Source organism: Coregonus clupeaformis, chromosome 37, assembly GCF_020615455.1.
Source record: "Coregonus clupeaformis isolate EN_2021a chromosome 37, ASM2061545v1, whole genome shotgun sequence".
In the NCBI taxonomy this organism is placed as follows: Eukaryota; Metazoa; Chordata; class Actinopteri; order Salmoniformes; family Salmonidae; genus Coregonus; species Coregonus clupeaformis.
The window spans coordinates 33941077-33966886 of record NC_059228.1 but is presented as its reverse complement, the minus strand read 5'-3'; the positions used below and the strand labels follow the sequence as shown (position 1 = coordinate 33966886).

Here is a 25810-nt window from a genome sequence, read left to right as displayed (position 1 = left end):
TTACCTGAGGGGTCAGATTTGGTCCGGAGAGGACAGGGGTGTGTCAGGTCACCATGCTAACCATGATAACAGTCTTCTACGTCAACCTCTACTGTAACATGGTTTTGCTTCTCTGGACCAGTGTGACACACTATGCCACCGTGGTATGGATGCCAACAACCAGGCTTCAAACTTAAAACTGACTGGTTGATTTTGAATTAGGTTGTTTTGATTGACCTGTTTATTTTGTATGAATTTTTCAACTAATCAGTTACTCAATTAACCACTCAATTTTGCTCTCAAATCTTTCTCTGCTTGTATGTGCAGCCTCACCCTGCCCTCCTTACGCCCCTCACCAGGCCCAGAGGCTGCAGGGTACTCTGCCTCGTCACCTAGGTAACCGCGGCAACGGTGGTGAGTGCCAGTGTGGTACCTCAGATCAGAGGAGGAAAAGGAGGAGCAGGACGCGACAGCTGCTTTGACCAGGTTCAATAACCAACCCTGCCTGGGAGTGGGGCTGTTTTTTGTGATTCTAACCTTTATTCTGGTCTGCTATGGAGGACTAATGCTGCATCTGAAGAGGGTCAGGGGAGCCTGGCACAAACCCACACACACCAGTGAAGGAGGGTGTAATGGAGGGGCGGGGCGTGAGTGTGGGGGTGGAAGAGGGGTGTGGGGTTAGTTTAGGGGAGAACAGATGGGGTGTAAACTTGGGGGTGTGTTCAGAGCCAGGAGAGAGGCAGGGGGCGTCGGGTCGTACTCTGAGGGTACGTAGGAAGATCTTAGCTGTGGTTGTGGTGTTTGTGGCGTGCTTCCTGCCCTACCATGTCCAGCATGCAGTGACGATGCTCTCACCACACGGGGGCGACTGTGAGAAGGTGAGAACACGATGGAAGGTGAATAATGCAACCATAACCATCGCAGCGCTGAGCTGAGTTTTACATCCCTTACTCCGTCTGGCCCTGCTGCAGAGGACAGCAGTAAGACGCACAGACAGACAGACAGACAGACAGACAGACAGACAGACAGACAGACAGACAGACACACACACAGACAGACAAACACACAGACACACACATAGACAGACACACAGACAGACACACAGACAGACAGCCGCTCCTGTGGGCGACTGTAAGATGCTGTGGACAACAACTTCTCCTCTGCTCTCTCAGTACTGCCTCTCCCTGATACAGCACACTCTGATAATAGCTGTCATGTCACACAAACCACATTAGAATGTAACACTGATCATCTACCAATACATCTATTTTCAACTCAACCACAATATACTTCATTTGGATGTATTTTCTCTTCAGCTACATGAGTGTTTCCCAGCAGACATCAGCGTTCAGCCTGTAAGGGGCTCAACCAAGACAATGTGTTTCCCTTTAGTCTTCCTGTGACCATCTCTCACCCACACATATGAAAACAACTCACATCATGAACCAACCCACATCTCACACACACACACACACACCCCTCTTGCTTTCTGTTCTCTTCCTCACACACTTCCCCCGTCAAAAGCTGAGGGGACAAAAAGGATATTAGATGCTACACATACACATATCATACAACTAACTACCTCATAAACAGACATAATTGATCTCTGTACTGTAAGTATTCATCTTTTTGAAAACTAGATTTCTTTCTTTATAAAAAAACATTTTGTGTGAAAATTGCTGTGCGTTGACAGAAAGCAGGAAATTATCCTCGTTTTCTACACTAGTATTTTGCAACGGAGGTTAATTAAGAGTTTTACTGGTTGAATACTTTGTTGCTGTTTTAAGTTTAACAAAAAAAGGACAAACAATCATTATCACTATAATCAAATTATAGAGCTTTTGGCCATTTATAACAATTCTCAAAAATATACATTTGATTTACACTTTTTGATACTTCTGACATGATATGAGGGCCATTGCTGAATTAGTATACAGTAATTACAGAATAAAGAAATGAACACACACAATGTGAATAGATTTATAAATTAAACAAATAACCATGTTATGGTTTTGTTTGGTGGAAATGCAATACAGTAACTGAATGTAATTCTAGCAAGCGTCAGCTTTGCGCAATTACATACAAATGTAGCACAGGAGCTAGATAACAAATATGGCTATAAACAGTGTACCAGTTATTGTATCAGTAAGACAATAGCTGTTAGTAAAGACCACATTATGGATCAGCAAACAGTCAGCAGACATTATTTCCATTGAAGTAAGTTCCCGTCCGAACAGTTCCTATTTCCTACTGATGAAATACTGACAACAAAGGTATTGTTCTGTTCACCACAAAACGTTCAGTGTCTGATAAAGTTTATAGAACAGATGCGCAAATCTATCTAAGGCCTGAGAGCATGTTAAGCATTTAAAGGACTTTCAATACTAGCGTCCTAAATAGTAGGCCGTTTGAGTACGCAAAAATTAGTATGTGACATTTCGAAAATTTTGTAGGCATTAAATGGCCGAATGTCATACTCATTTCGGCTTCTCATGTAGTATAAATAAATTGTACACTTTTTGGGAATTTCACAATCACAATGCATTCAAACCGGATAAAAGGAGGGTTTCGAGATTTGATAGTCCTCTGAAAGTGAGGGCTTCGAGATTCGATAGTCCTCTGAAAGTAAACAAAAAACCGAATTGAAGATGGCAAAGAAGACGAGCAAAGAGTCTCCTACAGTGTTCAAATGTAAGTCATGTTTTGCTGTCCTTAAAATGATCACTACTATTTAATCTTGCATCTTTGAAAACGGATCGTTATTTGCAGCCTGCCGTGCCTTTACTTTAGCTAAATACCGTAGCTTATGTTAGCTACGTGCTTTAGTAGGACTTGAAGTTAGCTGGAGACCCCGATAAGCTTGCTGTTGTTGAGCGACAACATCATATTTAACCTAGCTAGCCAGTTATATATACAAAGCCGTAGCAAAGTAGCGCGTTATGGCGGTGGCATACTGCATACCTTTTACTAAACATTACATCATAAATACAGGTAAAAGTCAGTAAATTAGAATATTTTGAAAAACTTGATTTATTTCAGTAATTGCATTCAAAAGGTGTAACTTGTACATTATATTTATTCATTGCACACAGACTGATGCATTCAAATGTTTATTTCATTTAATTTTGATGATTTGAAGTGGCAACAAATGAAAATCCAAAATTCCGTGTGTCACAAAATTAGAATATTGTGTAAGGGTTACATTTTGAAGACACCTGGTGCCACAAACTAATCAGCTGATTAACTCAAAACACCTGCAAAGGGCTTTAAATGGTCTCTCAGTCCAGTTCTGAAGCCTACACAAACATGGGGAAGACTTCAGATTTGACAGCTGTCCAAAAGGCGACCATCGACACATTGCACAAGGAGGGAAAGACACAAAAGGTTATTGCAGAAGAGGCTGGCTGTTCTCAGAGCTCTGTGTCCAAACACATTAATAGAGAGGCAAAGGGAAGGAAAAACTGTGGTCAGAAAAAGTGTACAAGCGATAGGGATCACCGCGCCCTAGTCAAGATTGTGAAAAAAAACCATTCAAAAATGTGGGGGAGATTCACAAGGAGTGGACAGCTGCTGGAGTCAGGGCTTCAAGATCCACCACCAAGAGACGCTTGAAAGACATGGGTTTCAACTGCCGCATACCTCGTGTCAAGCCACTGTTGACCAAGAAACAGCGCGAAAAGCGTCTCACCTGGGCTAAGGAAAAAAAGAGCTGGACTCCTGCTGAGTGGTCTAAAGTCATGTTTTCTGACGAAAGCAAATTTTGCATTTCCTTTGGAAATCGAGGTCCCAGAGTCTGGAGGAAGACAGGAGAGGCACAGGATCCACGTTGCCTGAAGTCTAGTGTAAAGTTTCCACCATCAGTGATGGTTTGGGGTGCCATGTCATCTGCTGGTGTCGGTCCACTCTGTTTCCTGAGATCCAGGGTCAACGCAGCCGTCTACCAGCAAGTTTTAGAGCACTTCATGCTTCCTGCTGCTGACCTGCTCTATGGAGATGGAGATTTCAGGTTCCAACAGGACTTGGCGCCTGCACACAGCGCAAAATCTACCCGTGCCTGGTTTACGGACCATGGTATTTCTGTTCTAAATTGGCCAGCCAACTCCCCTGACCTTAGCCCCATAGAAAATCTGTGGGGTATTGTGAAAAAGGAAGATGCAGAATGCCAGACCCAACAACGCAGAAGAGTTGAAGGCCACTATCAGAGCAACCTGGGCTCTCATAACACCTGAGCAGTGCCAGAAACTCATCGACTCCATGCCACGCCGCATTAATGCAGTAATTGAGGCAAAAGGAGCTCCAACCAAGTATTGAGTATTGTACATGCTCATATTTTTCATTTTCATACTTTTCAGTTGGCCAACATTTCTAAAAAATCCCTTTTTTGTATTAGCCTTAAGTAATATTCTAATTTTGTGACACACGGAATTTTGGATTTTCATTTGTTGCCACTTCAAATCATCAAAATTAAATGAAATAAACATTTGAATGCATCAGTCTGTGTGCAATGAATAAATATAATGTACAAGTTACACCTTTTGAATGCAATTACTGAAATAAATCAAGTTTTTCAAAATATTCTAATTTACTGACTTTTACCTGTAGTATGCGACGATGAGTACATACTATGCAGTTTAAGTATGTAGTACTGTAGTGTGGGTATTCGGACACGGCCACTGTTTTATATACAGTTTGGGATTAATGTCTAAACCACTGAAAATGACACTCTTTCTCCTTGCTCCTTTCTTTCTCTGTTAGCCTGACAGATCAATGGAGAACACATCCCAACCCTTTCCACCTGTGTCCAACACCTCCTACCTCAATGCCTCCTCCATCTCTCCCCTCTGCCCCTCCTTCACCACCCGCTTCGTCCTCCCCTCCCTCTACACCCTCCTCTTCCTTACGGGTCTCCCGGGCAACGCTCTCTCTCTCTGGGTGTTCTTGAGGCGTATCCCCACCCAGACCTCCACCCATGTCTACCTGTCCCACCTGGGCCTGTCCAACCTGTGCCTCTCCCTCACCACCCCCTTCCTGGCTGCTTACTACTCACAGGTAACTGACATTTGGATTGGTACTGCATCTTGGCCAAATTTGGTATTTGCCACCCTTTTTGTAAAGCATGATATTTTCTTATAATCCAGGTGTTAAGTGAAATTTATGTAAACTTTTTCATAAAATCGTGAAACTTGGTTCACTTGTAATGTTTGGGGCCCTGAACATTTTCAGAAATGGAGGCATCGGAAAAACCGTGGCGGCAAGTTTGAATTCCGCCATAACCAAAGAATGTTATTTTGCGTCATATCTCCTAAACCAAACATGATATTCCAGAAAAGGTGATGTCTACCCCTATGTTTTGATGGTCAAGGATTACAATGATGTTGTTGTGTTACAAAGTGGGATTAAAATGGATTTAATTGTCATTTGTTTGTCAACGATCTACACAAAATACTTTAATGTTAAAGTGGAAGAAACATTTGAACATTTTTAAAACACTAATATATCTTGATTAGATAAGTATTCAACCCCCTGAGTCAATATATGTTAGAATCACCTTTGGCAGCGATTACAGCTGTAAGTCTTTCTGGGTTTGCACACCTGGATTGTACAATATTTGCCCATTATTCATTTAACAATCCTTTAAGCTCTGTCAAGTTGGATGCTGATCATTGCTAGACAGCCATTTTCAAGTCTTGCCATAGATTATCAAGCCGATTTAAGTCAAAACTGTAAATAAGCCACTCAGGAACATTCAGTGTCGTCTTGGTAAGCAACTCCAGTGTATATTTGGCCTTGTGTTTTAGGTATTGTCCTGCTGAAAGGTGAATTTGTTTCCCAGTGTCTGTTGGAAAGCAGACTAAACCAAGTTTTCCTCTAGGATTTTGCCATTACGTTAATTTTTTATCCTGAAAAACTCCACCGTCCTTTACAATTATAAGCATACCCATAACGTGATGCAGCCACAACTATGCTTGAAAATATGGAGAATGGTACTCAGAAATGTGTTATATTGTATTTGCCCCAAACATAACACTTTGCATTCAGGACAAAAAGTTAATTGTTTTGCCACATTTTTTGCAGTATTACTTTAGTTCCTTGTTGCAAACAGGATGCATGTTTTGGAATATTTTTATTCTGTACAGGCTTCCTTCTTTTCACTCTGTCAATTAGGTTAGTATTTTGGAGTAACTACAATGTTGTTGATCCATCCTAAATTGTCTCCTATCACAACCATTAAACTCTGTACCTGTTTTAAAGTCACCATTGACCTCATGGTGAAATCCCTGAGCGGTTTCCTTCCTCTCCGGCAACTGAGTTAGGAAGGACGCCTGTATCTTTGTAGTGACTGGGTGTATTGATACACCATCCAAAATCAAATTATATTTGTCACATGCGCCGAATGGGCAATGCAAATAGTCTGGGTAGCCATTTGATTAGATGTTCAGGAGTCTTATGGCTTGGGGGTAGAAGCTGTTTAGAAGCCTCTTGGACCTAGACTTGGCACTCCGGTACCGCTTGCCGTGCGGTAGCAGAGAGAACAGTCTATGACTAGGGTGGCTGGAGCCTTTGACAATTTTTAGGGCCTTCCTCTGACACCGCCTGGTATAGAGGTCCTGGATGGCAGGAAGCTTGGCCCCAGTGATGTACTGTCCGTACACTCTACCCTCTGTTGTGCCTTGCGGTTGGAGGCCGAGCAGTTGCCATACTAGGCAGTGATACAACCAGTCAGGATGCTCTCGATGGTGCAGCTGTAGAACCTTTTGAGGATCTGAGGACCCATGCCAAATCTTTTCAGTCTCCTTAGGGGGAATAGGTTTTGTCGTGCCCTCTTCACGACTGTCTTGTTGTGCTTAATTAATAACTTGACCATGCTCAAAGGGATATTCAGTGTCTGCTTTTTTTTTATTTTTACCCATCCACCAATAGTTGCCCTTCTTTGCGAGGCATTGGAAAACCTCCTTGGTCTTTGGGGTTGAATCTGTGTTTGAAATTCACTGCTCGACTGAGGGACCTTACAGATAATTCTATGTGTGGGGTACAAAGATGAGGTAGTAAGAAAAATTGTTTTTTTAAACTGCACTAAGTCCATGCAACTTATTATGCGACTTGTTAAGCAATCTTTTTTACTCTTGAAGTTATTAAGGCTTGCCATAACAAAAGGGGTTTAATACTTATTGACTCAAGACATTTCAGATTTTCAATTTTAATTAATTTGTAAACATTTAGAAAAACATAATTCCACTTTGACATTATGTGGTATTGTGTGTAGGCCAGTGAAAAAACTCAATTTAATCAATTTTAAATTCAGGCTGTAACACAACAAAATCTGGAAAAAGTCAAGAGGTGTGAATATTTTCTGAATGCACTGCACATACATGCCCATGAAATCACCAACTCCCTGGGTCCAGACAAATCAAAGGCCCTTCTTGTGTTCCATGAATTTACAATGTCCACATTCACAACCAGGGGCTGGTAGAGCACGGCGCTTGTAACGCCAAGGTAGTGGGTTCGATCCCCGGGACCACCCATACACAAAAAAATAATAATGTATGCACACATGACTGTAAGTCGCTTTGGATAAAAGCGTCTGCTAAATGGCATATTATATTATATTATAAGGCAGCAGCAGACAACTGTATGGTTCTGTATGCCACAGACATAATATTCTATTGTGTATGTTGTCAGAAACTGTGATTTCATTGGATTTCTTCCCAATGGCGGTCCACAATTATATAATAACCAGAACTATTTGTCTTGTAGACAGCTCATTTGTAATCCTGACCATCAAAACATAGGTGTAGACATCACCTTCTCTGTGTTATCATGTTTGGTTCAGCAGATATGACAGAAAATACATTGTCCGGTTATGGCGGAATAGCAAAATGGCCGCCACGGCCGCCAGGCCTTGTTTTTGATGTTGTGCATGGCATCATTGTAATCCTTGACCATCAAAACATAGGAGTAACATCACATTTACTGTGTTATCGTGTTTGGTTCAGAAGTTATGACGCAAAATACATTATTTGGTTGTGGCAGAAAGGAAAATGGCCACCACGGCCATTTGCCTCCATATCTGAAAATGTTCAGGGCCCCAAACTGTACAAGGATACCAAGTTTCATGCTTTTATGAAAAAGTGAACGTATCACTTCAAATTTGGCACATTTCGCCTGGACTATTATGAATGATTTATGAAGTCTCTATAAAGGCCTATATATGATATATGAATCATCTATAAAGGCCTATATATGATTTATGAAGCCTCTATAAAGGCCTTGTAAATAATAATAATAAAGAATTTAAGTCTTAAAAGTCATGTTTTGTGTGGCAGATTTATAATTGTTTTAAATTATCTACCAATCCTGAGAGTAAGGGATGTGTCACATGATCTACCAATGAAGGGAGGGGTCACATGATCTACCAATCAAGGGATGGGTCACATATGTCGTAAGACACGTAAAGATAAATAAGAACAGTAAAAAAAAAAATCCTTGTCAATTCCTTCCTAGGGTCCAGCTTGGCTGGTGTGGAGCCCCCTGTGCCAGCTGGTCCTCCATGGGGTCACACCCATTCAGCAGATCAACATCTACATCAGCATCTTCATCTTGACCTGGGTGGCTCTCAGCCGCTTCGCCACCCTCATCCAGCACACCCATGCCAGCCGCCCCAGCACTTGCACCACCCTGCTACCCCTTGCCTTCTTCACCAGGCTGAGACGGGTGAGGTTCGCCAAGGCCGTGTGCGCCGGGGTCTGGATAATGGTGGTGGTGGCCATAGTACCCGTGACAGTTTACTATTCAGTGAGGGAGACGAAGGTGGGTGGAGGTGGTGAGAATGGAGGGAGAGGAGGACGGGGTGAGGAGAAGGGGGGGAGGGTGTGTTACAGTGTGGCAATGGAGATGGGGGGAAGCCTGTCGAGGGGGGCGATGGTGGTGGCCATTGTGATCTTCTTCATGTGTTTCCTGCTGGTGCTGACGTCGTACATGGCGGTGGCGAGGCATATATGGAGGTCGCGTCGGAGTGCCGCTGTCAACGGCTCCCAGAAGCTGCTGGGAAGAGTGTTCCGGAACATCGTGGTGATCCAGGTGGGGATTCGTTCTTCTGTCTATTTTGAATGTTTTCTTACTGATAGACTAAGACTCACAGATGCTATTCGCTAGACAGCTAGTCGCTTTATATCTAAACGACTTTAACTTCTCATCTCAACCTTTCCTCCTCTCCTCTATTCCTCCTCCTCCTCAACTCCAGGTGGTTCTGATAGTGTGCATGTTGCCTTACCACATCTTCAAGTCCATCTTTGTCTCCATTGTCCAGCACCAAGCTGACCCAGCCACCACCACCACCAGGGGGCCCTGCCATCCTCTCTCTGCCATCGTTGAGGTCAACAACACTTTAATATATCCTTTAAATTAAAAGGTGCAGCAGTTTACCATTATCAATAGACAATATACTATAGGTTTACTATAGGCAATATTTTTCCATTCATTTTGGCTCAAGAGCACTTCCAGAAGCAAATCATGTTTTGTGGAGTTAAGTTTTATCAGTCTGAGGTATATTACATGATGTAGAGTTTATAGCCGTCTAACTTCGTAACAGTATGTTGATTTTTGTCTCAGGTCAAGAACTTACTGCTTTGTCTCACCGTGCTGCGGTGTTCTGCCGACCCAGTGATGTACTTCTTGTTGGACAAGACCTTCCACAGGCATGTCATGTTACTGCTTAGGCTCCACCCACAGAAGCCCAGCAGCCAATCATCCAGCGGGGCCACCACCAGAGCCAATCCAAATGGTGTGAGGTTGGAGGAGACTGTGTGTCATAAGGGTGAGGGGCCATGGAAAGAGTCATTCTCGGTGAACTGGAGTCAGGGAAGTGCTCTGTAAAGTTGTTTTATTTTTTACATTGACCATTTTCATCACCTCATTCAACAACATTCATTAAATTGACCAGGAGAAATGAGTCCAGAACTTTTACCATGTGGTGCTGTTTTTTCACTCCCAATTCATTCAAAGAGCACCTTGTATATTTATGAGGGAGAGGGAGAAGTAATGTGCAACTTGATATGTATATTTTTAATGCTACTGCCTCTGATCTGGCGGTCTCACTAAACACACATGCTGTCGTTTGTAAATTATGTCTGAGGGTTGGAGTGTGCCCCTGGTTATCTGTAAATACAATAAAAAAATTAAATGTTGCCGCCTGGTTTGCTTAATATAAGGAATTTGAACTGATTTATACTTTTACTTTTGATATTTAAGTATATTTTAGCAATTACATTTACTTTTGATACTTAAGTAAAATTTGAATCAAATACAGTGGCTTGCGAAAGTATTCACCCCCCTTGGCATTTTTCCTATTTTGTTGCCTTACAACCTGAAATTAAAATGGATTTTTGGGGGGTTTGTATCATTTGATTTACACAACATGCCTACCACTTTGAAGATGCAAAATATTGTTTTTATTGTGAAACAAACAAGAAATAAGACAAAAAAACGGAAAACTTAAGCGTGCATAACTATTCAACCCCCCAAAGTTAATACTTCGTAGAGCCACCTTTTGCAGCAATTACTGCTGCAAGTCTCTTGGGGTATGTCTCTATAAGCTAGCCACTGGGATTTTGCCCATTCTTCAAGGCAAAACTGCTCCAGCTCCTTCAAGTTGGATGGGTTCCGCTGGTGTACAGCAATCTTTAAGTCATACCACAGATTCTCAATTGGATTGAGGTCTGGGCTTTGACTAGGCCATTCCAAGACATGTAAATGTTTCCCCTTAAACCACTCAAGTGTTGCTTTAGCAGTATGCTTAGGGTCATTGTCATGCTGGAAGGTGAACCTCCGTCCCAGTCTCAAATCTCTGGAAGACTGAAAGGTTTCCCTCAAGAATTTCCCTGTATTTAGCGCCATCCATCATTCCTACAATTCTGACCAGTTTTCCAGTCCCTGCTGATGAAAAACATCCCCACAGCATGATGCTGCCACCACCATGCTTCACTGTGGGGATGGTGTTCTCGGGGGGATGAGAGGTGTTGGGTTTACGTCAGACATAGCGTTTTCCTTGACGGCCAAAAAGCTCAATTTTAGTCTCATCTGATCAGAGTACCTTCTTCCATATGTTTGGGGAGTCTCCCACATGCCTTTTGGCGAACACCAAACGTGTTTGCTTATTCTTTTCTTCAAGCAATGGCTTTTTTCTGGCCACACTTCCGTAAAGCCCAGCTCTGTGGAGTGTATGGCTTAAAAGTGGTCCTATGGACAGATACTCCAATCTCCGCTGTGGAGCTTTGCAGCTCCTTCAGGGTTATCTTTGGTCTCTTTGTTGCCTCTCTGATTAATGCCCTCTGGTCTGTGAGTTTTGGTGGGCGGCCCTCTCTTGGCAGGTTTGTTGTGGTGCCATATTCTTAAAATGTTTTAATAATGGATTTAATGGTGCTCCGTGGGATGTTCAAAGTTTCAGATATTTTTTTATAAACCAACCCTGATCTGTACTTCTCCACAACTTTGTCCCTGACCTGTTTGGAGAGCTCCTTGGTCTTCATGGTGCCACTTGCTTGGTGGTGCCCCTCGCTTAGTGGTGTTGCAGACTGTGGGGCCTTTCAGAACAGGTGTATATATACTGAGATCATGTGACAGATCATGTGACACTTAGATTACACACAAGTGGACTTTATTTAACTAATTATGTCACTTCTGAAGGTAATTGGTTGCACCAGATCTTATTTAGGGGCTTCATAGCAAAGGGGGTGAATACATATGCACGCACCACTTTTCCATTATTAATTTTTTTGAAACAAGTTATTTTTTTCATTTCACTTCACCAATTTGGACTATTTTGTGTATGTCCATAACATGAAATCCAAATAAAAATCCATTTAAATTACAGGTTGTTATGCAACAAAATAGGAAAAACGCCAAGGGGGATGAATACTTTTTCAAGGCACTGTACTTTTAGACTTTTCCTCAAGTAGTATTTTATTGGGGGACTTATACTTTTACTTGAGTCATTTTCTATTAAGGTATCTTTACTTTTACTCAAGTATTACAATTGGATACTTTTCCCACCACTGGTATGTGTTAAGTGTATGTGTGTTGTATGCAGTGTGTGAATTAGGTATGATAGAAGCCGTGCAGTGGTAAGTTATACAGTGTGTGTGTGTGTGTGTGTTTCTCTGTGTGTGTAACAAGAGTGTATGTGAAATAGGAGAGAGGAGGGATTGCTCTGTAAAGTGTTGGCCCTGCAGGAGTAAATTATTTGTGTGTGTGTGTGTGTGTGTGTGTGTGTGTGTATTGTCCTGTGAAGTGTGGGCCTGGCAGATGAGTCCCCCTGGAGGACTAGACAGAAGCAGACAGGTGAGAGAATCTGCCACACTCCACCACACACACACACATAAAAAGAGAAAGAGCGAGAGAGGAGAAAAGCGCCACTGTACAGACTCAACCAAGGACTGATAGGGCCCAGAGACAGCAGCAATATTGTAATACCTGCTTCAACAGGAGACTTATGCCTTCAATCTTTACCCTGTACCCTTTATGCAGAGTGCACACTTTTTGTTTTTCCTTGTCTAAATATAATGTTCAAAGTGCTACCTTTTCACACAAAGTTTGGTAAATCCGCCTTTAGTTTTAACCAGTGGCGGTCGGTACCGTTTAAGATGAGGGAGGATTTTCCATTTTTCAATGAGCATGGCCTTATTTTTATTACAGCATATTGGATGACTGTCGTTCATATTCCATTCACCCAGCTCAATGTAACATCGATAGGTTTAGGCTACTACATGATACTCAAATTTTCCCTGTACCCATCATGAGGTTGCTACAACCTAGCCTATGAATGAAAGTTTACAACGTAGGTGCACAGTTCGAGAGAATTCTGAGTAATCAAGGTGACAGACAGTGACACATTCAATACCGCCTTGCACACTATTGCCTGCATCTAGCTGATCTAGGGTGTAATCATTAGTCCAACAGTTGCAAATGAGAGTTTCTATTGGATAAATTCAGGTATGTTTATCCTCGTTTTTTTCCGCTTGCTTGCGTTTAAGAAAAGTTTTTCAACAGAATCGGCAGAATGAATACACCCCTTATCACACGCAAAGAGTTCACTTTCATAGAAGCCACATAAAAACAGCATGATCACTTTGAGTAGATAGTTACGAGAAGGAATTATATATACACTCTTCTCCTCTCACCTTTTCCCTTCGCTTGTGGACTTCAGTGCACAACACATCAGCTGTCTGTGACCAGGCAAAAAAAAACGTTCCAAGCCAAACCTTCATATCATGACCGCTAACAGCTACACACAGCCTACATCATTGTCACATCATAGTCAACATACTAGCGCGTTAGTAAACCCGCTACAATCTTGCAGTACAGTGTACAGTTAGAAAGCAGTTTAGCAGTTACACCGGTGGCAATACATTTATAAAACCTTGACTTGGAAGAGTTCCCAAGTGAAAGTGAGAGTAAAAAAAAATATAGCTCTCTCTTTCACTTCTTAATTTTGGAAGAAATGAATTAGTTAAAAACTGTTCAACTTTTGTCTTTCTCTCTCTGAGTCAAATACTGACCACATTTTATGCACTGCACTGCAGTGCTAGCTAGCTTTAGCTTATGCTCTCAGTACCAGATTCATTCTCTGATCCTTTGATTGGGTGGACAACATGTCAGTTCATGCTGCAAGAGCTCTGATAGGTTGGAGGACGTTCTCCGGAAGTTGCCATACTTACTGTGTAAGTCTATGGAAGGGGGTGAGAACCATGAGCCGCCTAGGTTTTGTATTGAAGTCAATGTACCCAGAGGAGGATGGAAACTAGCTGTCCTCTGCTACCCTACAGAGTGCTGCTGATGTTACTGTAGACCTTCATTGCAAAACAGTGTGTTTTAATCAATAATTTGGTGACATATGAATATATTTAGTATAGTTGCATCTAAAAAGTATCGCTTTTTTTATGTTTCCCTATTTGTATTTTTATGAAATTCACTGAGGAGGATGGTCCTCCCCTTCCTCCTCTGAGGAGCCTCCAATGGTTTTAACGCACCATAGTTATGGAAACGTTCCAAAACAAATTACACCTGGATTCCCTTGTGCCGATCAGGCATTTTAAAACTCTGCTGTTAAATGAGTTCACTGAAGTGTGCAATTGTTGCAATTGACTATTATAACTTGTTGTAATAACCTGATGTATTTATAGCGGTTTTGTAGTTTCTTGATATCGTTTGTTGTTGTATTGATGGAATTTGTGTCTTCAGGGCACCAAATGAGACAATGGTCTCAACTGGGCTCCCCTGATTAAATAAAAGTAAATAAAATATAGCAACAATAAGCCGGTCTCTGAGTTATGACATTTATATTTTATTCACTTAGCAGACACTCCTATCCAGAGCAACTTACAGTATGTGTGTGTGAGTGTGTGAGTACATGTGGGCATACAACCGTGTGATTTTTGTGAATAGAAAAATGTATTTAAGTCAAGAGTATACCTTCACACTTACAGTTGAAGTCGGAAGTTTACATAAACCTTAGCCAAATACATTTAAACTCAGTTTTACACAATTCCTGACATTTAATCCTAGTAAATATTCCCTGTTTTAGGTCAGTTAGGATCACCACTTTATTTTAAGAATGTGAAATGTCAGAATAATAGTAGAGAGAATTATTTCTTTCAGCTTTTATTTCTTTCATCACATTCCCAGTGGGTCAGAAGTTTACATACACTCAATTAGTATTGGGTAGCATTTCCTTTAAATTGTTTAACTTGGGTCAAATGTTTCAGGTAGCCTTCCACAAGCTTCCCACAATAAGTTGGGTGAATTTTGGCCCATTCCTCCTGACAGAGCTGGTGTAACTGAGTCAGGTTCATAGGCCTCCTTGCTCGCACACGCTTTTTCAGTTCTGCCCTCAAACTTTCTATAGGATTGAGGTCATGGCTTTGTGATGGCCACTCCAATACCTTGACTTTGTTGTCCTTAAGCCATTTCGCCACAACTTTGGAAGTATGCTTGGGGTCATTGTCCAGTTGGAAGACCCATTTGCGACCAAGCTTTAACTTCCTGACTGATGTCTTGAGATGTTGCTTCAATATATCCACATAATTTTCCTTCCTCATGATGCCATCTATTTTGTGAAGTGCACCGGTCCCTCCTGCTGCAAAGCACCCCCACAGCATGATGCTGCCACCCCGTGCTTCACGGTTGGGATGGTGTTTTTCGGCTTGCAATCCCCCCCTTTTTTCCTCCAAACATAACGATGGTCATTATGGCCAAACAGTTATATTTTTGTTTCATCAGACCAGAGGACATTTCTCCAAAAAGTACGATCTTTGTCCCCATGTGCAGTTGCAAACCGTAGTCAGGCTTTTTTATGGCGGTTATGGAGCAGTGGCTTCTTCCTTGCTGAGCAGCCTTTCAGGTTATGTCGATATAGGACTTGTTTTACTGTGGATATAGATACTTTTGTACCTGTTTCCTCCAGCACCTTCACAAGGTCCTTTGCTTCTTGTTCTGGGATTGATTTGCACTTTTCGCACCAAAGTACGTTATTCTCTAGGAGACAGAAAGCGTCTCCTTCCTGAGCGGTATGACGGCTGCATGGTCCCATGGTGTTTATACTTGCGTACTATTGTTTGTACAGATGATCGTGGTACCTTCAGACGTTTGGAAATTGCTCCCAATGATGAACCAGACTTGTGGAGGTCTTTTTTTTCTGAGGTCTTGGCTGATTTCTTTAGATTTCCCCATGATGTCAAGCAAAGAGACACTGAGTTTGAAGGTAGGCCTTGAAATACATCCACAGGTACACCTCCAATTGACTCAAATGATGTCCATTAGCCTATCAGAAGCTTCTAAAGCCATGACATCATTTTCTGGAATTTTGCAAGCTGTTTAAAGGCACAGTCAACTTAGTGTATGTAAACTTCTGACCCACTGGAATTGGGAAACAGTGAATTATAAGTAAAAAAATCTGTCTGTAAACAATTGTTGGAAAAATGACTTGATTCATGCACAAAGTAGATGTCCTAACCGACTTGCCAAAACAATAGTTTGTTAGCAAGACATTTGTGGAGTGGTTGAAAAACAAGTTTTAATGACTCCAACCTAAGTGTATGTAAACTTCCGACTTCAACTGTATTAAGCTCAATAAAGGTGATCAACACAGCATTTTAATCAAAGGCATTTATTTTGGCTCCACTTTAAACTTGATTTATCCTGGCTATTTACACCAGATTAGTGCTGTAATTCACAACATCTCTTCCATGACTCAGACTCATTAACTATTCCAGTGGGCCACAGCAGAGTGTGTGTGTGTGTGTGTGTGTGTGTGTGTGTATGTGCAGGTGTGTGACTGTAGCTGATATTCAGAGCTGGACGTGTTTTCGTCTATATCCAGACACCAGGAATCATTGGTTCCCATTACAAGATAGTTACCAGTAGACACACACCATCCCACTCAGTCATAAATAACACCAATACGACTATTAGGAAGCTTCCATGGCCACTAACACATTCTACCAGCTAACGCTGTGTACACAGTAGGAAAAGCCACAGTCTATTTATTCATCGCTCTGCCACTTTCGTCCCTCCCACCCCTCTCTCATTCTCTCCATTCATGTGGAGGATGTGACATTTTCTCCATGTTGAGCTATTAGCATTCGCAGATAAGAGCCAACTCTCTTCAATTCCCACTGTCTGCTTGTTTATCAGAGTGCAGACATGACAAACACACAGGCTGCCATTACTACCACTGGCCCCACTTGTATCCTACTGGAGTGAAGAGAAAGATCACTGATGGAAGCAGCAAACATTCACTTCTCTCTGTTGCTACAGTACGAAGCGTAGAGTTGAGTTTTGCTATGTATTTCATGTCCAGCTCTTGCCAATATGTGTGTGTGTGTGTTTGTATTAACAGAGATCTTTTGCCTGTCACTGCATTGCTGATCCAGTTCTGACCTGTACGGTCTGTCTCAGTGGACCACCGCCCACAGTGCTGACACCACGCATAGCGAGGTGAAGGTTTTGTTATGTGTGTGTGTGTGTGGCATTTGTTATGAGATAATAATACAGCACACACACACACACACACACACACACACACACACACACAGAAGACAACATACAGCTAGTATGCAGTATTTGAAGGGAAAGATGCAACACAGTGCTTGCCATGGGACAATGCATATGGCTTCTGCATTACTCTACAACAAATAGCCTAGAAGACACACACAGGAGCTCAGACCAAGTTACTGTTTGATTTCAACGGTATTCTTTACCATTACACAATAAATATTCAGTGAGGCGTCGTTCCATCAACACCGTCTATCTGAAAAGAGATAGATATTTATCTGTGTACTTCTACTAGTTTTAATAGTCTGTCATCTAGTCCATTATCACAAGGTAACCAATAGAACATTACAAACTGCATTATAATGTCTGTTTCCGGAACTAGAATGAAAACATCAACATTCCGAACCGCCCCCCCCCCCCTCCCCCATTCCCGTCATTCTGTCAACGTTCCCTTTTCAGAATGTCATATTTGATGTAATCAGGCATGTGACAGTCTGTGGTTTACAATCGCTCATACACACACAGATGCCTACGCACACACACACACACACACACACACACACACACACAGCGTGGTGAGAAGAAGGGGCTATTATGAATAATAGGAGATTAACAGAGATGCTCTGTGATTTATACTTCTAAGAGATTCAAATGAATTCAAAGACCTTGACTTACACGCACTGACGCACACAGGCTGCTCCATATTCAACAAGGACAGCGTCGCAATATATAACCTGTGTGTGACCTCTGTTGAGGCACCCTTAATCAGACAGTAAGCAAAAAAGTGAGAGAGGGTGGGGTATCTATTTATCTATCTGTCGATCTCTGTCCCCAGCAGTTTCTGGTGTAAAAACTGTCAGCAGTATTTGAACAGCCAGGGCTTCATATTCAGAACACTGTCTGTTGTCTACAGCCGTTGCCAGAGCTATTTCAGCCTCACTCTGTCTGTGCTTGCTGAGAAAACACCAGCATCAACTCACTGTCTGTAAGGGTTGGTGTGAGGTGTGACCCAGGTGCGGTGCAGGATATACAGTAGGCAGTAGGCAGAGATGGTGAAACAAGGATCTTTACTGGTGGTCCCGAAGCCAAAATACAAAATAAAGACTTATCACGATAAAAGAAAGGCGGAGCAAATAGGTCTCCAAAAACCGGCTGACAGCCAAAATACGAAATACTTTCTACGACTGAAACAAATAACGAAACAGGGAGAACACTTCTCAAGTACCTGTACATAGGTCTCCGATCAGACACTGAGTAGTACTGCTGGACATAGAGAAACTAACAGAGAAAACAAAGCAAGGGAACACAGGGAAGTGAGGGCATAAATACACAGGTGAACAGATAGACACAGGTGACACCAATAGGATGATGATTAGTCCCGACTGTGAGTGAGGAGGTGCCTAAAGGTGGTCGGAGGATGACACCTAGTGGGATTTTCTGGAACTGCGACCCCCTCCTGTAACAACTGTCTCTGACAACTCTGTCACCAACGACGACTACACTACTCATTGTTACTGTAATCAATCTCTTGAGTTGTCAGAGTTAAAATGGCTGATTATGGTGTGAGCTAGCGACCTGTTTTCTCACAGTTTCCACCCTAAACAACTTTTATTTTTATTTAACCTTTATTTAACTAGGCAAGTCAGTTAAGAACAAATTCTTATTTACAATGACGGCCTACCAAAAGGCAAAAGGCCTCCTGTAATAAAAATATAGGACAAAACACACATCACGACAAGAGAGACACCACAACACTACATAAAGAGAGACCTAAGACAACAATATAGCATGGCAGCAACACAACATGACAACAACATGGTAGCAACACAACATGGTAGCAGCACAAAACATGGTACAAACATTATTGACCGTAAAGGAAATCACACTACAAACAATCACCCTCATGCTCTTAAGGAAATCGTGAATGTCATGGATACATTAGAACTAGTAGATATATGGAGGCTTAAATATCCTGATCTAGTGAGATATACATGGCGGAGACTCAATCAAGCTAGTCGTCTTGACTTCTTTCTTATGTCATTCTCGTTGGCACCAAAAGTGAAAAAAGGGGACAGAATGCGGTCAGACCATCTAATAATTGGAATATACATTACTCTTACTGAATTTCCACGTGGGCGAGGATATTGGAAATTTAATCAAACTCTATTGGATGATAACTTGTTTTTAACTAGGACAGAGGAATTGATAACTGATTTTTTCCGACATAACATAGGTACAGCAAATCCCCTTATTGTATGGGACACCTATAAATGTGCCTTTAGAGGCCATGCAATTCAGTACTCAACTCGAAAACAAAAGCAATTTAGGTCAAAAGAGTCCATACTAACAAAGGAAATAGAAGGTCTAACAGAACAGATAGCTGTATGCACTCACTAATTGTAAGTCGCTCTGGATAAGAGCGTCTGCTAAATGACTAAAATAGCAATAAAAACTGTAACATAGAGGCTCAGAATAAATTAGAAGAAAAACAAAAAGAAATTGAGAAACTTATTCAAGAAAGATCAAGTGTAATATATTATTTTAAAAAAGCAAACTGGATGGAATATGGGGAAAAATGCACCAAATTCTTTTTTAATCTTCAACATAGGAATGCTACCAAAAATAATGTACTGAAACTGGTTACAAATGACGGAGTCACCCATGATTCACCAAATTATATTTTGAAGGAGGAAACAAAGTACTTTAAGCATATGTTTTCATTTCAGTCGCCTCCATCTCCTCTAACTGAAGCTAATTGTAGAGATGTGTTTTCTATTGATAATGTAAAATTAACAGCCATACAGAAAGACTCATGTGAAGGTGATATTACAGAGGAGGAACTTCTGGATGCAATTAAAGACTTTAAATCCGGGGTTGGATGGCATACCAGACGAGGTATACCAAACCTTTTTTGATATACTCAGAGGACCGTTATTAGCATGTTTTAACCACTCCTATGTAAATGGTAGATTATCAGACACTCAAGAAGAAGGTCTGATTTCATTATTACTGAAACAGGATAAAAGTGGAAAATATAAAGATCCAGTCCATTAAAAAAATTGGAGGCCCCTTACACTTCAGTGTTGTGATGCAAAAATTCTAGCAAAATGTATAGCACATAGAATTAAAAAGGTATTGTCGGACATTATTCATTCTAATCAGACAGGTTTTTTACTTGGACGATACATTGGAGATAATATAAGGCAAGTACTAGAAACAATAGAACACTATGAAAAATCTGGGAAACCAGGCCTGCTATTCATAGCAGACTTCGAAAAGGCATTTAATAAAGTACGACTGGGGTTTATATATAAATGCCTGGAGCATTTCAATTTTGGAGAATCTCTTATAAATTGGGTTCAAATCATGTATAGTAACCCTAGGTGTAATATAGTAAATAATGGCTATTTCTCAGAAAGTTTTAAACTGTCAAGAGGAGTGAAACAAGGTTGTCCACTATCGGCATATCTATTTATTATGGCCATCGAGATGTTAGCTATTAAAATCAGATACAACAATAATATCAAGGTGTCATTGTATGCTGATGATGAACTTGAATCCCTCCACAGCCTCATAGAGGATCTAGATACATTTTCTAACCTCTCTGAATTACAACCAAATTATGATAAATGTACTATATTAGGTATTGGATCACTAGAAAATACTATTTTTACATTACCATGTAGTTTACCAATAAAATTGTCTGATGGTGATGTGGACATACTCGGAATACATATCCCAAATGAAATAAATGATCTCACTCCAATACGTTTTAATAGAAAGTTAGCAAAAATAGATAAGATCTTGCTACCATGGAAAGGTAAATACCTGTCAATTTGTGGAAAAATCACCCTGATTAACTCTTTAGTATTATCCCAGTTTACCTATTTGCTTATGGTCTTGCCTACGCCTAGCGAACAGTTTTTTAAATTATATGAGAAAAAAAGATTCAATTTTATTTGGAATGGCAAGCCAGACAAAATTAAATGGGCCTATTTATATAATGAATATGAATTCGGAGGACAGAAATTATTAAATATTAAAGCATTAGACCTATCACTAAAAGCTTCAGCTATTCCCCTTCAGGAGACTGAAAATATTTGGCATGGGTCCTCAAATCCTCAAAAAGTTATACAGCTGCACCATCGAGAGCATCCTGACTGGTTGCATCACCGCCTGGTATGGCAACTGCTCGGCCTCCGACCGCAAGGCACTACAGAGGGTAGTGCGTACAGTCCAGTACATCACTGGGGCCAAGCTTCCTGCCATCCAGGACCTCTATACCAGGCGGTGTCAGAGGAAGGCCCTCAAAATTGTCAAAGACTCCAGCCACCCTAGTCATAGACTGTTCTCTCTGCTACCGCACGGCAAGCGGTACCAGAGCGCCAAGTCTAGGTCCAAAAGGCTTCTCAACAGCTTCTACCCCCAAGCCATAAGACTCCTGAACAGCTAATCATGGCTCTCCGGACTATTTGCACCCCCACCCCATCTTTTTACACTGCTGCTACTTATTTATGCATAGTCACTTTAACTCTACCCACATGTACATATTACCTCAACTACCTCAACTAGCCGGTGCCCCCACACATTGACTCTGCACCGGTACCCCCCTGTATATAGCCTCCCTACTGTTATTTTATTTTACTTCTGCTCTTTTTTTCTCAACACTTTTTGTTGTTGTTGTTGTTTTATTTTACTTTTTGACTTTTTTTATTAAGAAATAAATGCATTGTTGGTTAAGGGGTGTAAGTAAGCATTTCACGGTAATGTCTACACCTGTTGTATTCGGCGCATGTTGCAAATACAATTTGATTTGATTTGATTTAGTCATACAAAAGTTATACTTAAATCCGAACTGGTTCTCTAGCAAATTAGTAAGATTGTCTCACCCAATGTTCAAGAATGGCCTTTTTCCCTTTATTCAGATTACAACCTCTCACTTTCAGTTATTTGAAAAGGAAATAATCTCCCAAATATCACTTTTTCTAAAACAAGCCATAGAAAGTTGGTTGCAATTTCAATGTAATCCTCTATAAACGACAGAATAAATAATGCAACAAATATTGTGGTTAAACTCAAATATACTAATTGACAAAAAACATTTTTTTTTGGACAAAATGTTTTAAAAAAGGTATAATCTTCGTAAATGATATCATCGGTAGGACTGGTGGAGTTATGTCGCACATGCAGCTAACAAAAACATATGGAAATGTCTGCATTACCGCAAAAATGGAAGAGGAAAGTGGAAGGGGGATGAAGTAAGGAACTTGTCTGTCGGCCTTGCATTAAAGAACATAATTGGTTAAAGAAAACTGTGATAAATAAAAAAGTATACCAGTTTCATTTAAGGACCAAAGGATTGACAGCCGTCCCATATAGATTGCAAAATAGTTGGGAAGAGATTTTTGACGTACCGATTCCATGGCATAGTGTTTATGAACTGATACGCAAAACGACGCCGGATTCAAAACTTATAATTTTTCCATTTAAATTACTATATAAAATTCTTGCTACCATTAGAATGTTATTTATATGGGGGATACAATCTTCCCAGCTCTGCAGATTTTGTTGTGAAGAGACATAATCATTAGATAATTTGTTTTGGTATTGTCCATTTGTAGCTTGTTTTTGGACACAGGTCCAGGAATGGCTAAAGGATTGCAATATTTACCTGGAGCTAACCCTGCAGATAGCATTACTGGGTGATCTGAAAAGTCTGCGTGCTACGTGTTGCTTGTCATATGTTGCCCGGTCTGTCTGCATGCTATGTGTTGCTTGTCCTATGTTACCCTGTCTGTCTGCGTGCTATGTGTTGCTTGTCCTATGTTGCCTGGTCTGTCTGCGTGCTACGTGTTGCTTGTCCTATGTTGCCTGGTCTGTCTGCGTGCTACGTGTTGCTTGTCCTATGTTGCCTGGTCTGTCTGCGTGCTACGTGTTGCTTGTCCTATGTTGCCTGGTCTGTCTGCGTGCTACGTGTTGCTTGTCCTATGTTGCTCAGTCTGTCTGCATGCTACGTGTTGCTTGTCCTATATTGCTGTCTGTCTGCGTGCTATGTGTTACTTGTCCTATGTTGCTGTCTGTCTGCGTGCTACGTGTTGCTTGTCCTATGTTGCTCAGTCTGTCTGCGTGCTACGTGTTGCTTGTCCTATGTTGCTGTCTGTCTGCGTGCTACGTGTTGCTTGTCCTATGTTGCTGTCTGTCTGCGTGCTACGTGTTGCTTGTCCTATGTTGCTGTCTGTCTGTGTGCTACGTGTTGCTTGTCCTATGTTGCTGTCTGTCTGCGTGCTACGTGTTGCTTGTCCTAGGTTGCTGTCTGTCTGCGTGCTACGTGTTGCTTGTCCTATGTTGCTGTCTGTCTGCATGCTACGTGTTGCTTGTCCTATGTTGCTGTCTGTATGCGTGCTACATGTTGCTTGTCCTATGTTGCTGTCTGTCTGCGTGCTACGTGTTGCTTGTCCTATGTTGCTGTCTGTCTGCGTGCTACGTGTTGCTTGACCTAGGTTGCTGTCTGTCTGCGTGCTACGTGTTGCTTGTCCTATGTTGCTGTCTGTCTGCGTGCTGCTTGTCCTATGTTGCGCAGTCTGTCTGCGTGCTACGTGTTGCTTGTCCTATGTTGCTGTCTGTCTGCGTGCTACGTGTTGCTTGTCCTATGTTGCTGTCTGTCTGCATGCTACGTGTTGCTTGTCCTATGTTGCTCTGCCTGTGCTCACTGCTCATTGTTTGTATGTATTGTTATTGTAATTGTTTTTAATAACCTGCCCAGGGACTACGGTTGAAAATTAACGTTGACTAATGTTTCACTGTCCCTGTAAAAATAAACTCAAACTCACTTATTAATTGTTCTGATGGACAGCCAGATTGAAAAACGTATCTGGGTCAAGACGGGGAATCAGAGAGAATTCTCTCCTCAGCTGTTGTAGTCTGGGTCATGATGGCTGAGGAGGGGAGGAGGGGACTGAGCACAGTAAAATCAGAGGTAGGTTCCAACTCCAAGTAAACTCTGTTTCCGGGAGACACGTGTACGAACACACACACTATCAAACGGAGACCAGGGCCTACCTTCACGTCTCGATGGATGACGTTGTTGTCATGACAATACCGTAGTGCCTCTAAGATCTGTCTCATGTAGTGACTGGAGCGGGAGACGGGAAGAGAGAAATAAAACACCATGACTATTGATTCGAAACAACATTGTTGTAATAGTGACAAGTGGTTATTTCTGTCTATGGTGTTTTGTGTGTTTTGGTATTCTTCTCTGAATTCCTTTTTCACTTGTTGTGTTTTAATAAAGTTTTGAAATGCTGAATGTCACATCGAAGTGCGGCCTTGGAGAAAAGTGAAGCCATCAGATTGAATTGAACTCAATGCAACAGGAGGAACTCTTTCAAATGGAGTATCATGGGAAGTGGACTTGGTCTTACCTGGCCACCGCTTCACTGTAGACGAAGCCAGCGTCTGCCCTCTTCACAATCTCAAAACACAGGTCTGCACCATCCATACTATAGGAGAGAGAGAGAGAATGGCTAACAGCCGTGGTATATCAGACATTATATACTGGGTGGTTCGAGCCCTGAATGCTGATTGGCTGAAAACCGTGGTATATACCGTATACCACGGGTATGACAAAACATTTATTTTTACTGCTCTAATTACGTTGGTAACCAGTTTATAATAGCAATAAGGCACTTCGGGGGTTTGTGATATATGGCTAATATACCATGGCTAAGGGCTGTGGCCAGGCACTCCGCGTTGCATCGTGCTTAAGAACAGCCCTTAGTCGTGGTATATTGGCCATATACCACACCTCCTCGGGCCTTATCGCTTAAGTATAACATTACTGTAAGACCAAAAACACCACCTTTTAGGGTGATTAGCTGAGTGGTCAATTTTTTTTCTCATGCGGCCAAAACTTAACAGCTTGTGTACCACGGCGCCACAAAATATGAGCTTTGATTAAAACAAAACACAGGTAGGCCTATGCTATTGGTTACCACCATCTACTCTAATTCGCTCACGAAAACATAGTTAGGCCTACCTACATAATGTACATACATACATACTACACTGTAGGCCTACATAGTTCAATAAGATCTAAACGCATATTCCAATGAATCTGATTGAGATAAAATTATTGGCATGCAGATTCGACGTTTCACCGGTAAAATAACAATAATTATTATTTCACGATTGACAGATGGCCTATTTTGAAATTAGGTATGCCTATTTGCCTAATTTGGTGTTTGAGGGTATTAAAAACGTAGACAATATGTGTGGGCGTAGGCCGACGTTGTATTTGGAGGATGAATTTTATCCATATTCTAAAATGATATTCAATAGGCTACATCTGTTGGTACAAATGATGACGTAATTTCAGAAATGATGACGTCATTGAGAAATGATGACGTCATTAATTTAGTATTTTTTTAAAATCCTCAACACGTTCTATAACAGTCTGGCAGACATATCAGTGTGGATGATGGATCACCGACTCAAGCTGAACCTCGGCAAGACGGAGCTGCTCTTCCTCCCGGGGAAGAATACAAAAATAAGAATAAATAAAAACTAAAGTTTAAAAGAAAAAATTTGATATATTGTTAAGTGGTTGTCCCACTGGCTATCATAAGGTGAACGCACCAATTTGTAAGTCGCTCTGGATAAGAGCGTCTGCTAAATGACGAAAATGTAAATGTAAATAACAGCTTCCTACACTGACGTATGCATGCTGCCACAGCTACACTCACTCGCACACTCACACACTTTACCCATACAGTACTCTGTCCTGGTA

General features: G+C 41.4%; 2 protein-coding genes across 20 annotated transcripts in view; one reads left to right on the top strand and one right to left on the bottom strand.

Annotated features, from left to right (window-relative positions):
- The window catches only part of LOC121536583 (peripheral plasma membrane protein CASK-like), a 218932-nt gene that overhangs the window by 76375 nt on the left and 116747 nt on the right, over positions 1-25810 (bottom strand). For 10 of the 17 annotated variants that reach the window (XM_045211626.1, XM_045211630.1, XM_045211628.1 and 7 more), the window contains exons 4-5: positions 24447-24548; positions 24085-24157 (exon numbers count right to left, since the gene is read on the bottom strand). In XM_045211626.1, the coding sequence (XP_045067561.1) occupies positions 24085-24157; positions 24447-24548 (175 nt within the window). The remainder of the gene's footprint in view (positions 1-24084; positions 24158-24446; positions 24549-25810) is intronic. The other 7 variants (XM_041843970.2, XM_041843971.2, XM_041843981.2 and 4 more) reach the window with 1 other exon arrangement.
- LOC121536584 (probable G-protein coupled receptor 82) lies at positions 1085-10119 on the top strand. Of its 3 annotated transcripts, none has more exons than XM_041843984.2 (5): positions 1085-1592; positions 4735-5028; positions 8482-9057; positions 9287-9352; positions 9589-10119. In XM_041843984.2, exons 2-5 carry the CDS (start codon positions 4747-4749, stop codon positions 9850-9852), a joined length of 1188 nt encoding a protein of 395 aa, XP_041699918.2. In that variant the 5' UTR covers positions 1085-1592; positions 4735-4746; the 3' UTR covers positions 9853-10119. The 3 variants fall into 3 exon arrangements, with proteins under 3 accessions (XP_041699918.2, XP_041699916.2, XP_041699917.2); XM_041843982.2 differs by having other exon boundaries at positions 1086-1592; positions 9221-9352; XM_041843983.2 differs by lacking the exon at positions 1085-1592 and adding an exon at positions 1917-2670 and having other exon boundaries at positions 9221-9352.

Excerpts from the sequence above, each read along its gene's own strand:
- LOC121536584 (XM_041843982.2), top strand. The coding sequence starts at position 4,747 with ATGGAGAACACATCCCAACCCTTTCCACCTGTGTCCAACACCTCCTAC. Across the intron at positions 5,029-8,481 it reads TGGCTGCTTACTACTCACAG|GGTCCAGCTTGGCTGGTGTG; the intron begins GTAACTGACATT and ends ATTCCTTCCTAG. Across the intron at positions 9,353-9,588 it reads CTCTCTCTGCCATCGTTGAG|GTCAAGAACTTACTGCTTTG; the intron begins GTCAACAACACT and ends TTTTTGTCTCAG.